This window comes from Xiphias gladius, chromosome 23 (assembly GCF_016859285.1).
Source record: "Xiphias gladius isolate SHS-SW01 ecotype Sanya breed wild chromosome 23, ASM1685928v1, whole genome shotgun sequence".
In the NCBI taxonomy this organism is placed as follows: domain Eukaryota; kingdom Metazoa; phylum Chordata; class Actinopteri; order Istiophoriformes; family Xiphiidae; genus Xiphias; species Xiphias gladius.
Window position 1 is genome coordinate 18,096,001 of NC_053422.1, and position 15,000 is coordinate 18,111,000.

The window sequence follows — 15,000 nt, forward strand, 5'->3', positions numbered from 1 at the left end:
TAAATAAGCAACAACATACAGTCACAACAGATTGCAGATCATGTTCCTCAGGTTGCCCCTTTAGTCAGTGCCAAAATACCTCTGTCCAAAATGTGTCGGAGCGACTGGGTGAACCTCTGTGGTCAAGATGGTGATATCTGGGAACTCCTGGATTATAGATTTGGCTCCTAGAAGAACAGTAAAAGGTGTTACATATAAGGTCGAGTTTTTAAGGTATTCTAATGCATTACTACTGTTGTTAGGAATTGGTCAAACTGGTAGTTGAAATAGATGCAAAAACAACTTAAGAGACTAGCAGCCAAAATTAAAATTCTTTTCTATGGTTAGGTTGCCATGAAATGTGGTACAGAAATTAATTTGTCCCCAGAGGATGAATCCTGTTTACTTTAGTGATGACTTGACTTTTCATCAAATGTTTTGCTGCATTTGATTAACGTTTCAACTTGCCCAACACTGAAGCTCTTGACAGGCCACCTCAAAAACTAGTGACCAAATTCCTGTCAGCCTTAGCTGTGCTGTGCTATAGCTGAGTCTTACTACTTACCTTACTTGAGGCTGACAAAACTCAGCTAAAGAAAGTCTACGGGGTTACCTTCATCTTCTTAGGAGAAATAAAGGGTTTAGAAAATTTGGTTACATGCCCTTCAGATTTCAATATTGTGTTAAAGTGGACATTTTGGCTAATTGATGGAAGTAAAGAGAAAAGTCAAAGGCTTAAAAAAAAAAAAAAAAATTAGAAATCCTTCTCTGGGAAAGCGTGAATATTCACATTAGATGTCATGGCAATCCTGCCTTTAACTGATGGACAGACAACTTCCAAAGTCCACAAATTACCCCATAATTTCCAATACTACGTTAAAAATCCTTATAAAGGGGATTTTTCCAAGACAACAATTTATATTTAAAATTAAATTTAAAATAATAAAGCTTCTTTTTTCATTCATTTGAAACCATTGTTGGTTGATCTGCTGGGCAAGACTGATGATCAGTAGTGCCCCTGAACAGCATTGTGGTTACCACTAGTACATTGTATGAAGACAATGATACAACAGGATCAGAAGTGGAGAGGAGACGTGTGTGATCTGGTGGGTAAATAAAAGAAAATTTGTGATGAGCTGAAGTTGCAGGGAGCCGGCTGTGTTTGTATACCATGAGGCGTGGAGAAGAGGCTGAGGAGGATAATATGTCTGGGCTGGACTCCATGCTCTATCAGCACCCTCACTGCCTCGATCACCGTGTTCCCTGTACCTGCAGACACAGAGAATTCGAGGTTTCACATTCCACTTTTACAATATCACTACATTTACAGAAATAAAAACCCTGTGTTACAGCAAAGCCTTCCAACTCACTTTTACAATGAATTAGGTTAACTAAATATTATTAAATGCAAAACATTTCAAATTAAAAGCATTACAGTTTGACTATTTGTATATAACTGATGCATTGTGTTAGTATCAGAAAAAGGTACTGAGCAGTGTACTGACCTATCTGCCCATGGGTCTGGGCACTTGACAGGTTTTCATTTCTGACCATCTTAGCATGCATCCGTGTAACCCTATGTCCCATCATTCTGACATAATAACACATATCTTTACCTGACATGGTTGCCATCATATTTAAAAAAAAAAAAAAATAATACTGCTTTTGGACATTGGGAAACCAGGGCAATTAAGATACTATTTTTGTTGGCCCTCATTATGCTATTGAGCAGCTTGGTGGCCATCTCCCCGGCAATGAATAATTTCCACCATCATAGATATAATTATCAGAACAGTGTGAATGGGCCGGTATGATGGTGGTCAACTCAAGGGAGATTTCTCAGAATGAATAAATACATAAAACTGGTTTTGCATTTGCACAAAAATGAACATCTTCTGACATTTATGAGCTACTGAAGGTGGTAAACTGGAGTCATCAGCAGGATAAACTGTGCTCAGCCCTCTGTTACTTACTAAGGATAGGGTACATGAGCAGCACTTTTCTTCTGTACACGTCTGGGGGGAACTTGGCGTAGTAGACCTTGGCTTTCTGTGTCTCCTCATCGCTCTGGATGAGGATCTTGCCAATGCGGATGGAGCGGCAGCAGTCCCGGAGGCCCTGCTCCATGGCCTCACCTGTGTGGGGAGACACAGAACACAACTGGGATCAAAATGTTTTCTATTTAAATAAATGCGTTGTTTAGAGCCAGTGTTATAGCGTTACTTTTTTCTTCAATACTGATTTCCAATAGACTTGCACCTACATGTGATGTGTGTATGACTATGCCCTTTGCAATGAGGCACACAGAAGCTCATGTCCAAACAAAAACTTGAGGGGATTCTTTTTATGCACCATACAACAGGGATAGGAATCCAGGCCAGTGATAAATTATCACAATACTTGAGCAATGGTACAGTTCTGATATAGTCCCCTCTTAAAATTCCATATGCCTCTGAACACAAAGGCTACAGAGCCCACCACTCGGCAAACATGCATGTACAGGGGACATATTGACTAGTGTATTGTCTAAAAAGTTAATGCACTTTTAAAACATTAATCAAATAGCAATATTTGGTGCCTATGCACATAGTGCTGTCAATCAAAATATTTAAAAAAAACTGCTGTATCAATTTTGCCAGCATATTTAACTATTACGGTCCTTATGGCGTTCCCACTTACTTTCGTGCTATGGACACTTGCCGATGCACAATCTGCATTGTGCTGCTTTTTACATCCATACACCGAATACACCGAACACACCAGACAGACAGAAGAAGCAGTAAGGATAGATAAACGTGAGAAAATTGCTGCTTTTCTGGGTAGCTGATGAGTCGATGAGAGTTTACAGGTTTTGCATATGACTGTGATAACAGTCTAATTAAATCTGAAGGAGAAATAACAAGCGAGAGTCACTATTGCTGACTGCGAAGCCTTCAGACAAAATGCTCTGAAAAGTACAGAATTGCATCTGTCTCATTGGCCTATGTATCCTTTTTCTCTATATAATTTAGCATAGCCTGCCCTGATGAATAAGTACAGAACAGAATGCACAGTTGGCACAATTCACATATGCATGGAAGACATACTATGTGCCCTTACAAAGGAAAAACCCGAAGTCGGTGGTTGTGCTACCACAAGTTTAACTTACCACTCCTCATAATGCTGACGCCACAGTTGCCTCTTTCAAACTTGACACCTTCATACTTGTAACCTGTGGGAAAAAATGAATCAGGAACATTCACAAATGTAGCTGTTGTAAACATGCCCAGTCAGCCGCATACTATGCTGGAAGTAAAACGCTAAACGATGTCAGCCCTGCATTTATTTATGCATCCACGTTATTGTAATTGGTCCGCTCTGTTCAGCTTGGTCCTGGAGGATTGTACATGTTAGAGCTCAGATTCTGTGTCCAACCTTTAAACCTGACCATTTACTCTGTTGTTAGAGGCAGACACCCTCACCTGTTGGCGTGGTCACAGTGCACTCTGAGTAGGGGAGCTGATTCAAGCCCTCTTCAACTACTAGTCTGATCTGTTGTTGGACAAAAAAGTGACATGCATTTTATAAATGTACATAAACACACTTAGAATATGTAGTAATATCCTGAACTTACCAGTCTGTCGGCACAAAACACGAAATCTCCTCTGCTGGTTGTCCTGAAAATATAAATATTAGCTTGATTAGATCAAGTTAAGGTACTGGCCAATAGTCAGCACTGCTTCAATACCAGTGATCTTGTCCCTCTTTTAATTTTAGATCTTTACCGCACTGTGTGGAACTGACTTGGGTCATCCCTCTATGTGTATTGGTAAGATCACATGAAGTGGTTACTACACAAAACCTCTTAAGAGTAAGTGAACATGTTCATACACTAACCTTATTTGATGCTTGTGCAAAATTCTGATTTTATCATCCTAGAGTGTTTATAAAATTGTGTAATTGAAATGATCATTGATCATGACAGGGACTAAGAAAAAGCATTTAAGCCCTTAAGATCAGTTTTCCTTTAATTGTCCCTTTAAGTTACTTTTCCACAGTCTTGACTTGTATGACAGTCTTGTATAAAATATACTGTTTATCCTTTATCAGCTTGTTCCAGGTCTTCATTGAAGCTATATAATCACACAGAGTGAAATATTCAAACCCAAGTCTCCATGTTTTTTTTATCATTCCTTCATGTGGAAATATTCTACATGTTTTACAGAAATTTCCCCAAAATTCAGCCTGTCATATTTGGTCCTGTTGTTAACCCTGTGACGTTCACTGGAAGTTGAAATGAAGTGCTGTGGGTTTGAAAAATGTTTGGCTGCACAGCTTGAATTTACTGTATAGACTGTCCTGCTGGCAGAACGGTAAGACTGAAGACGTTAATGTTGATGCGTCAAATTCCCTGAATGATCAGTACCGATTATTCATTAGGAGAGGATCAGTGGTGATACCCATCAGATATTAGACCGGTGCATTAGTACTTTACACTCACCATTAAAAACTACTGCTAGAAGACCTATTACTATACAGTACTTTTGATATATCTATCTATATCTATCTATATATCTTTCTATATGTCTATATATATATCTCTCTCTATATATATAGAGATATACACACACACACACACACACACACACACACACACACACACACACACACACGTATACATATAGTAGACCATAAACTCACAAATTATCATTATCATTAGATTTACTATTCTACGAGGGCACATAAAGTTTTATCTTGAAATCGAACTGGAGGTATTGAGTTTTATAAATATTGTAATACTTTAGTTTGCACCACAACCAACAGATCCTGTGATTTGTTGGTCCGTATGTCAAGACGGAAGAGCAGGGACTCACTTGTCTCTGATTATAGTCTGTAATTCCCGGATCTGGTCGTTCAGAGGAAGCAGTTTGAGCTGAGGTCCCAGGTTGTCCTGGCTGACAGGCTGTGCGGTGGCATCACTTGGTTCAGAGCTGGTCAGCACTGAGGGGACACTGCTGCTGCTGCTGCTGCTGCTGTTTACAAACCGTACTTGCTTCATTGGGTGCTCCTGGCCACTGCTGACATTGTTCAATTGCTGATTATGGCACGGCATCCTGAGTACGAGATCAGCGGGGGTTTCTCCTAAAACTGTGCTAAGGCCAGATAGCGTTCCTTGACCGATCGTCCCACTTACTGCCGCTTTACAATGACGAGCAGCCAGACAACGTGTTCTTCCTTTAGCTTCGACCCCTTGTTGTGAAGTGAAACTGTCCGGCTCAGGCAGCTACCGCACGGAGACTGCCCTTTAGTACCACATTCACAAACCTGTAGATTCTCAGTCACGTCGTGTTAAAATCAAACGGGAGGCTGATATTTCATCCAAACGCAGTGTCAAGTAAAGCTGCTGCTCGCTTGCTAGCTTTGACACTGACAGCGTTGATGAGGGCCGGATATGACGTACCCGGCGTGTTGACTAACCGCCTTCCTCCTTCGTGAACATGGCGCCGATGCTGGCACCACTGAAATGCGGCTTTCACTTTCAGAAACGAAAATTAGCGCTTCTCCTTCGACAGACGAGCTCATATCATATTTGGAATAAAAGCCGCAGTGAAAACGGGACCGACCACAAACGTCAAAGTACATGTGCGGTGAGTGAGGTGTCTGGGGGAGGCGGTTGGTTGGAGAGGACACAGTGTTTTTGGTGCGACACTCACCACGCAAGGACAGAGATCGAAAGTGTTTCCAACTAACTTTCAGGGAACTTAAATTCGATGATTTGGTCATCTTTTTCTAGGTTGTTTGCAAGAGTGGTCGATGTCATGTAACTATAATGTCGGCCGGGTTAACTGCGTTGAACGACAGCCAGCTAACCGGCTATAATGTTCATGAGTTGCTTTATCTGTGGTAGCATTGTCGTGGTCTCATTTGACATCATGGTGAGTTGTTATAACGGCGCCTGCTTTTTGTCCCTTAGATCTGACCGTATGAAACAGGTGAAAGGATCGTAGCACAAGTCACCATATACCGTGTTAGTTCCCTGTCCTGTCAGTGGTCCCAGTCACATGTTCAAAGCGCGGACTGGCAGGAGTCAGTAAATGTTAGATAAGACTGACTAACTGTCCCACCGGGGACGTAACGTTACTGCTGATGTAACTGTCATCACGTGTTCTCAGTCTTTCACAGCTATTGATCATTTGATAAATGCACTTTTCAACAAACACTCCTGTTTCCGGTTTATCGGGCACGTCTTGCCAAAACTGATGCCGTCAATTGAAATGGCCCTGTCACATAACCTACCTCGATGAAGAAGTAAAATGTTCAGTTTTGTTAGTTTTAGCCAGGTGTACTTAGTAAACTGGCAACTGAGTGTATTTTATCTACAGAATAAAAGTTACCCTAACTAAAATCTGTAACAATTGAGTCGATTGACAGAAAAATAATCTACAACTACTTTGATAACTGATTAATTGTTTCAGTCATTTTTCAAGCAAAAATAGTGCCACAATGCCAAATATGAATAACTGATTCTAGCTTCTAAAATGAGAGGATTTTCACATTTTCTGTGTCATACATCATTGTGAAATAATATTTTTGAGCATTGGGTGTTTTGATCAAACAAAACAAGGTATATGAAGATGTTACGTATGAAGTAATTTGCATGAAGCTGGTTTAAGTAAGTAAATATGTAAAATTACACTCTCACTCTCTGGTGCTTTTTTTGCAAATACGTTGTTTATACAGCATTCGTTTACCTAATGAGCTAGGTCATCTTAGATAAAAGGAAGGATTGCACTGATCTAGATTATTCAAGGAGATTAGAGTATCCAGTGTTGTCCAACTCATATCAATAAAAATGTGTTTTTGTAAGAGTCTTAGTTTGAATATAGCTACAACGCAGGTACAGTTCAAGTTCAGTATGCTTATCTTTAACCACCCACAATATACTGTATCTTGCATTATCAAACACTCAGCCCCTGTAGGCGTGTTAGTAGTTTTCATCCTTCACAAAAAGTGACTGTCTTGAGATTGTTTTTTTTGTTTTTTTTCTTCTCCACAGGCTCTTAAAACGTGAATTATTTCTGAACATCATGCCACAAGCTCTGAAATGTTGTGACCTTGCGTTGCCTCCACTGATTTAATGTTGGTTAAGATTAACTCTGTTAGCTGTTCTTTCACTATCTGTCACTATCAGTCAACTTCTCTTCTGTTCATATGCCTGTTGATTACCTCCCCAACCACTGCATAACCTTTGAACTCTGACTTTGGTGACTGAAGAACTGAACTATGAAGATTTAGTTGAAAACACACAGGGAAGACAATGTTTAATTTCTTTGCGTTGGAATTAAATGTATTTGTAGTTTACTGGACTTTTTTTTTGTGGATTATTTGTTGGCTTTTACCATTCTTACTGTGTTTTTCAGTGTTTCTGAATGTTAAAACATCCATAAAAATTAATCAACAGAAATTAGACAAATCAGTCAAATGAGCCATTTCATGTGTTTCAGTTGAGTTCCACTCCACACGTACGAACAGCTGCATGGAGTACAAACAGGAGCGAAAGCTGTCGTCAGATTTTAGAGGCAGCAAAAGTAAGTATTTGTTAGAAATAATTGTGAATCAGTGTCTGCTATCAAAATCCAACCCACAATAACAATGTAAGTTGTTTCCACAGCATTTGCAGGTGACAGACAAACGGACATGTTGGCACGGGCATGCGGGAGGAGGGCTAAGCGCAGATCCAAAAAATGTGGTGAGTACAGTATCCTCCTTTTAGTCTTTGGTTATTGAAAATGTTGGTGCTTCTATTTCTAGGGATCAGTTTTGCATATTCACACTAAATAAAGAGCACATATTAACTGAAAATAATGCAATGGCCTCAGGCTGCAACCAATGATTATTTTCAGTATTGATTCATCTAAAATTTAAAAAAAATACTGACAAATGCCATTCCTAAGTTACCAAAGCTAAAAGTGATGTCTTTGCTGATATCCATGTTTAGCAGTCCAGTGTTTTTCAGCCTTGGGATTGCGATACAAAAAATTACATAGATTTGAAATGCATTATAATTTCTCTTTTTATACTCTTTAAATTCTATACAAACGTACTCCATACTCAAACACCTGTGGCTGTCTGATGACAGAAGTTTGAGAAACGCATGACTTATCCCTTAATTGCCCCATTATGTTTTTTTTGTCTTCACATTGCAAGTGTATGCACAACTTTTTTTTCATCTGTTTGTTAACAATATAACAATTTCTATAGCATACGTCATACATGTTCAGTGTCCACAGTGGCTTCGGGAAGTATTCAGATCCCCTTGCTTTATTGTGTTGTAGATTTAATTTTAAATAGCTAAATTTGCTATTTTTTTCTTTGCAGTAACACATATAACTTGATTGTATTTGATCAAAGGCAGGTGTTGGGCACAGTTTCACTATAATATGCTTGGAGGTGCTGCCATACCGCAGCGCTGTAACATGGTGCCACCATATTGAGTGAATTAGAGGAATTACTGCGTATGCTTTGGCCTGCGGAGAGTCCCTGTGGCAGGTGTGTGCTGGAGTGTGGGTAAACAGCCATGTTGGCACCAGTGGGCTCTCAACCTCAGCTGGGATGACAGCCCAGGTGTCTCCTAGGACTTGTAGTGTCAGGCTGGATCCCCAGGTCCACCTGTAGTCTGCTGCCATAGCCTCTCCCAGATGTCCCAGAGGAATCCCACTGACATTTGATGTTCCATGTGTCTGCCCAGAGAGCAATCTTTAGGTCATTGTGATTGTCACACTGAATGCAAAATGCAAGTTAGTTGTGAAATTTGGAAAACATAAGGTTCATTAGGAAGTAAACGTTACACTCAATACTATTCCCCCTGTCTCATCTGTACTTTACAGGACAGACTAACAGGCTTTTCTTTTGTATTCTTCTCCACAGCTGAAGGAGGTGAATTCAGCCAAGATCCTGTCTGCAATGCTGTCTTATGTGTGGCCAAAGGACAGACCAGACCTGCGGGCCCGTGTTGCAATTTCTCTGGGCCTGCTCGCTGGAGCCAAGGTAAGTTTATAGACAGTGACGTAATTAAGTCTGTTTGATCAGCACTAAGCAGTGTTGTTTATGCATACCCCACAATTGAACATATTTTTATTCAAGGTCCAGAAACTTAACATTGAAGCTCCATTCGCTGTTTCAAATTTATGCTTGGTAACACTGAGTCTTACTTCTGTCTCTGCTTTGTTGATTTCTTCCACCCTAAAATAAAACTTTCTAACTGTACCTAGTGATCTCTCTGATTACATTAGGACCCATTTTCTCAGATGCAGTTTGGTCAAGCTGAAAGACTGAGGCAAGACACTTTTACAAGATGTACTCAATTAAAAAGTTGTTGTTGCATAGGTCGGGCTTAGATTCTTCTTAAGTAGTAAAACAGCTAAGACCTGAGAAAAACAACAAATACAGTATCTCACAACGTGATCAGAGCGATCTAAAGTGAAAATTACAACCCCCACCATCCGTATTGCTGTTATTGTCCTTAAAGACACAAACAAATATTGCTCACATCTGTCTTTATGCTACTGATGATGCCCCTGATGGTTTTGACAGTGTTACAGGTTAAAAAAAAAAAAGAAGTGGAATCATCCTACGCATGAACTGATAGTAGACAGTGCTGCTGTTATCTCTAGCTTAGTGGTAACTTGAATAACATCCTCTGCAATCTTCACTTGTCATCCAGTTCCACAGAGTCAGCATCCTTGCATAAATAGTGATCATTAATATTTCTTCTGATAAAACAGGTATAGAGATGTATTATAATCAGACGTCATCAGGGTGGTAAATAAAAACTACCCACAATCTTATTAAGAATAATAAGTCATGTGGCTGGCTGCTGAGATGATCAATTTAATTAAACCTACAGCTCACAACTTTTTTTAAGCGTCAGAGGTCAATCTGTTAAGTTCATACTTTCTCAAAAACAAGTGTCAGGAATCAAGAAAGAATTCTAGTGTTCAAATAAAAAGTTTGAGGAGGCGTAACAAGTTTCCTAAACACTAACTCATGTCTTAAGAGAGGGTTTCTGGACATCACTGTGGTTTCGTTACAACCAGTTTCACAGCAAAACGGTACACTGCTATCTTAGCAAAACACCATGTCTGGTTTTATTATTTGTTAGTGGCGTGCCATTGTTGTTTGGCACTACTGTTGGAAGACAGAGTTGATATGAAAAGCCTGGTCATGTGGTACGATTGCGGTCTGAAAAGATGCTCTAAAGTCCACTAGCTGAGCGCTGCTCATGCAGCATTGCTTTCATGACCTACAGTATGTTGGAAGATTAACCCCGGAGGACAAAAAGCAAACAATGATGTTTGTAAAAATGAAAAAGATGGAAGGTACATTTGAGGTATCCACCACTCACATCAGGGCATCAGTCAGGCATCTGGCCTTCCAACATTTGCAGAAAAGTTGACATCTATTTTCAACATATTTATCTTATTTGTATGATAATTTAAAAAAAAAAAATTTAAAATACTGAAAATGACTATTAAAAAACTCCTGCATTATTTCAACTACTTCTTCTTGTGTCATCTGCTGATATATTCAAGTAGGTTAGGATTCACAGTCGTGCCTATAAGAGGTCTAAAAGATAGCTCAGCAATTTTCTCTTTTATTTATTATTTTATTTTATCTTTTATTTATTTATTTGTATTTTTAAGCATAAATCAACGCGGGGGGGGGGGTTACCGTAATAAATAAAAACATCATATGTCTCCACCTCCTCTCCACCACATTTGGGGGAAAAGAATACAAAGCAATAATAACAAATACTAAATATTTGAGTACTAAAAAAAAAATACATTAAAAAATAATACTGATACTCATACTGGCACGGGACTATCTAACACAGAAACATAAAATTTTAAACAAACAAAATACCAATGGAAACTAGAATTTCTGCCAGTGTAACTCCTCTAATTCCCTTTTTTAGTAACTCTAATAAGAGGTCCTATATTTCCTGAAATGTATCCCTTTTGTTTTGGCAGTATGTACAGTGTGTAATTTATTCTGATGCCATTAATGATGCTATCTCCTTCATTCACCTACCTATGGATGGATTGCTCTAATCACTGCTTTACACACTGCTTCTGTCAGCTTGTTGATGTTGAGAAGAGTGATAATTTTGAAAATTACCCATAATGATGGCGCTGTCTAAGTGTAAGACTCAGTACAGTGTAGTAGAGTTTTAGTAAAGGCCTATTCCAAAACACAAAAAAATAATGGCGTATTCGTAATCGAACATCCATCTTTGCTAAAACAAATAACTTCTCAGCACTGACCTTCTTTTCTCAAGCAACATGATTGCTCACCATGATTACACTGTGTAAATAACCTGTGTAAAAAACACTGTGCATTTAATACAGATAGCATTTTTTAAATATTTAACTGCAAACATCAATCAGTGAAAGATGTATTTCCTCTTCCTTTGTTGATGGTCTCTAATTTACACCCTGCAAAACAATCACAAAAATTCTCAGCTCCTAAACAAGCATGTCCTGCTGCTTCTCAGCATGGCTCCCTCTAGTGTATGCTAAAGAGGAGAGAACACACACATGCAATTCAGTCTTCTCCTACTATTTTCCTGCTTGGCTGGGGTTAGCCTCGATTTCTCCAGTTTGTCTCTTCGAACCGAAGCCACCAGCAGTGTGTAGGCAATTTTTAAATCAGCTGAATAATTATGTGGTTACACTGCATCACCCCTCCGCACTCCACATTATCAGTGACATTTTCATTTCAAATAACTGATTATATAGAAGCTCTTGTTTTTGTTGGCCTCAAATGAAGCCCTCACTGTCTGTGTGCCATGCTATAGACTTAGGCTAATTCCTGTTGGCTTGAAGCCTCTTCACCACTACTTGACACAATATCTCTATTATGAGATGACATATTGCTAGGTACAGATTGACATGGTGTCGATTTAATCTCCAGTGCTGGCCATTAATGGATTAAAAGAGCACATCCAACCTTATCATGTATTAGTGGTAAAATTGGGGACATGTTTTGGCCCTGTAATAATAGGCTCAGGCTATTTTTTTGTCCTGTTCTGTTGTCTTGGTAGCAAAATGGCAGATACTGTTTTTCCTTGAGGGACTCACAGGACTTCTATTGTCTGAGTAAAATACCCACGTGTATAAAGCACGATCCCTGGAGATGTAGCTTTTGCACTATGAATGTTGCATTATTAGGTGTGCTTTTATATTAGCAGGGCTGACATGTTGTTTTTTTTTTGTACTCTGTTTTTATATAATTGTTGTTAAAAAGAAAAGTTAAAAAAAAAAAGCCCTCCCCTGTGTTAGGGGTTGAGAGGTTCAAATGCAATGGGTTTCAAATGAAAATGCTTTGCTGTGTGCTGCTGTGTTCTCTGGCTGTCCTAATGTGCTGCGGACCACCTAGCCTGAGTCACACAGCTGTCCCTGTGCTTTTAATTAGCCCTAATAACCATTTCAGTTCCATTAGCAGGCAGCACCAGCAGAGCTAGTCAAGAAGAATACACAATCACACAGCATACCATACATACAGTACATACATACATATCCTTGAATGCACCTGAATAGGTTACGTTGGATTTACTGCCTAACAACAGTGAAAATCCATCTTTAAAAGCACGTGGGGTGCACATACATAAATCCTGTGGAGAGACACTACAGAGGACTAGAAAAATGGCATTGGACTATATTGAGCATATGTCTGTCTAATAGGCTATTTGAAACTATTCCCCCTCTCTTTTTTTTCTCCTCCCCTCTGAATTCCCAGATCACCAATGTGATGGTGCCCTTCATGTTTAAGTATGCAGTGGACGAGCTTAACCAGATGTCGGGACACATGCTGAACCTGAATGACGCGCCAAGCACTGTGGCTACCATGGCAACGGCTGTGCTGATTGGCTGTGAGTCCCAGACTTGTATTGCACTGGCAGGTGCCGCGCACATCAGAGGGGACTGTGGGACTGCCCGTTATCTACAGGATGACCTTTCCCAACACATTCATATCAATGCTGCTCCGCAGCGTCCTCCTCCCCCTCACATTATTTACATTATGTGCTCTGCTTTTGGTCTGAGTTCACTTCTTTTAATCCACACAGGCCTCTCGTGAGTGAGGACTTTTCAGTGTGATACCTATGGGCTCCCAAAGCAAACAGAGCTGAAGCTTTGAAAGTTGTTGGATATTTTTTAGTGTTACACAGAGGGCAGGGATCTGTCTTTCACTCCATCCCTTGAGAGCAACTCCCATTTTTCTCTTCTTTGTCCAGTGAATACAAGAGAGGTCAGGGCTGAGATGTAGCGTGAATTTGTAGTTCCTTCCTGATTAGAGGATTTTTTTTCTCTGAGCTGCTGCTGAACCTGTCACCCACTGCGAGTCACTCTGGCCTTGAGTGAGAATAGCTTGGATGCAATGTACACTTAGCCCTGTAGCCACTTATTTTAATGAGCCCATTTAGGTCTTGCACATTAATGCTGCCTGTTGAATAACCGAAGCACATGATCAGGACTCAAGACAGGACGAACTAGGATGACGAGGAAGAATGATGGAGAAGCTCTTAAAGAAGAGAATTGTTTTTTTTTTTGTTTTTTTTTTTGTGTCCTTTTTTGCAAGACTCGGGGCCTCATACTTTGAGTCTGTGGTGACAGATGTAATTTGGCTGAAAAGGTTGCACAGTGTTCATCGTACCTTGTCAGATGTGGACACATTGTTCATTAGATAAGCATTCCTATTTAACGCCACATTACAGCGCCATGAAGACCAGCAGACAGAGCGATTTCTACCCTGACTTTGGTCTCAGCAGACAGGTCATGTATTCGCACAGCTCGGTGAAACCACCACAGGAACCACAGGCCATGTGACAGTCAAACGCAGGCTAATATTAATTTGTGACAGTCATACTAGCCATCTGCTTGAATAATAGTTTATGAGAAATATTTTTCTTGCATTAGATTAGATTGGTGATTTTATTGAACCTAAACTCTCCTGTAGATTCCTTTTTAAAATCTAAAATTTTGCAATAATAAAAACACAGTAAAGAAAGGCTATGTTGCTTGCATCCACCCTCATCATTACAGATCAGCCAGAGAAAGTGTAGACTCAGACAGTGGTGAAATTAAGCCTGTTCATTGACAACTCATAGTCACATCTTTCCATGGCACTCTTATTAAAACCTCCTCCCACTCTTCTAGAATTCCACTCAAATGTGTAGCCCACAAAATCACACACAAACTCTCAACACACTTGTGTACACTCAGATACCCACTCTTCCCTCAGCCTGCAATGTGCTGGCCTGCCGTAGTAGTGAGGCTTCAGACAGCATCCTGCTCTGAAATTACAGAGGCTTGAGCACTGTAGGCCTGCAGACCAGTGAGGATGTGGAAAAACCGGCCCCGCCACCTCATACAAGCCTTTTAGAGCAGGTGACCAGCCTCAACCATGTCTAGTCTTAACTGTCTCGATATACTGTGTTACATCTAACAGGACAGGGAAGGTATGGGTCAGAATCTTGTTTTGCTGCTTCATAACAGTCCTGAAAGTTTAGGATGGGGATAGTTTCTCACTAGATAGCACCCAGCCCCACTGTTTTAACTTCCCTGCTTCTCACAGCAGGTGTGATAAACTTGCCTTCTCCTCCACTATCCTAGATGGCGTGTCACGGGCTTGTGCAGCCTTCTTCAACGAGATAAGGAATACTGTGTTCAGCAAGGTGGCCCAGAGCTCCATCCGACGCATCGCCAAGAACGTCTTCCTCCACTTGCACAATCTGGATCTGGGTTTCCATCTCAGCCGCCAGACAGGAGCGCTGTCCAAGGCCATTGACCGCGGCACACGGGGCATCTCCTTCATACTCAGTGCGCTTGTCTTCAATCTCGGACCCACAGTCTTTGAGATGGGCCTCGTCAGTGCTATTTTGGTGAGTTCTAGTGTGAAATTGACACAGATGATAGTAGTCATTTTCAGGCTCTGATTTTTTGTTTGACGTTACCGTTTCAGTCCTTAATGTTAGCTCAGGAC

At 40.3% G+C, this 15,000-nt stretch overlaps 2 protein-coding genes across 5 annotated transcripts in view; one reads left to right on the plus strand and one right to left on the minus strand.

Moving 5' to 3' along the window:
• Positions 1-5,094, minus strand: part of uprt (uracil phosphoribosyltransferase (FUR1) homolog (S. cerevisiae)) — a 9,826-nt gene extending 4,732 nt beyond the window's left edge. For 2 of the 3 annotated variants that reach the window (XM_040119269.1, XM_040119267.1), the window contains exons 1-7: positions 4,833-5,094; positions 3,593-3,635; positions 3,441-3,510; positions 3,128-3,190; positions 1,953-2,114; positions 1,150-1,248; positions 80-167 (exon numbers count right to left, since the gene is read on the minus strand). In XM_040119269.1, the coding sequence (XP_039975203.1) occupies positions 80-167; positions 1,150-1,248; positions 1,953-2,114; positions 3,128-3,190; positions 3,441-3,510; positions 3,593-3,635; positions 4,833-5,071 (764 nt within the window). In that variant the 5' untranslated portion in view covers positions 5,072-5,094. Of the gene's footprint in view, positions 168-1,149; positions 1,249-1,952; positions 2,115-3,127; positions 3,191-3,440; positions 3,511-3,592; positions 3,636-4,832 lie in introns of all 3 variants that reach the window. The other variant, XM_040119268.1, reaches the window with a different exon arrangement.
• A 259-nt stretch (positions 5,095-5,353) lies between these two features.
• The window catches only part of abcb7 (ATP-binding cassette, sub-family B (MDR/TAP), member 7), a 23,365-nt gene continuing 13,718 nt past the window's right edge, over positions 5,354-15,000 (plus strand). Inside the window, exons 1-6 of one of the 2 annotated variants that reach the window (XM_040119264.1) lie at positions 5,354-5,606; positions 7,464-7,547; positions 7,631-7,708; positions 8,887-9,006; positions 12,757-12,889; positions 14,631-14,899. In XM_040119264.1, coding sequence (XP_039975198.1) covers positions 5,457-5,606; positions 7,464-7,547; positions 7,631-7,708; positions 8,887-9,006; positions 12,757-12,889; positions 14,631-14,899 — 834 coding nt within the window. In that variant the 5' untranslated portion in view covers positions 5,354-5,456. Of the gene's footprint in view, positions 5,607-5,634; positions 5,895-7,463; positions 7,548-7,630; positions 7,709-8,886; positions 9,007-12,756; positions 12,890-14,630; positions 14,900-15,000 lie in introns of those variants that run through there. The other variant, XM_040119265.1, reaches the window with a different exon arrangement.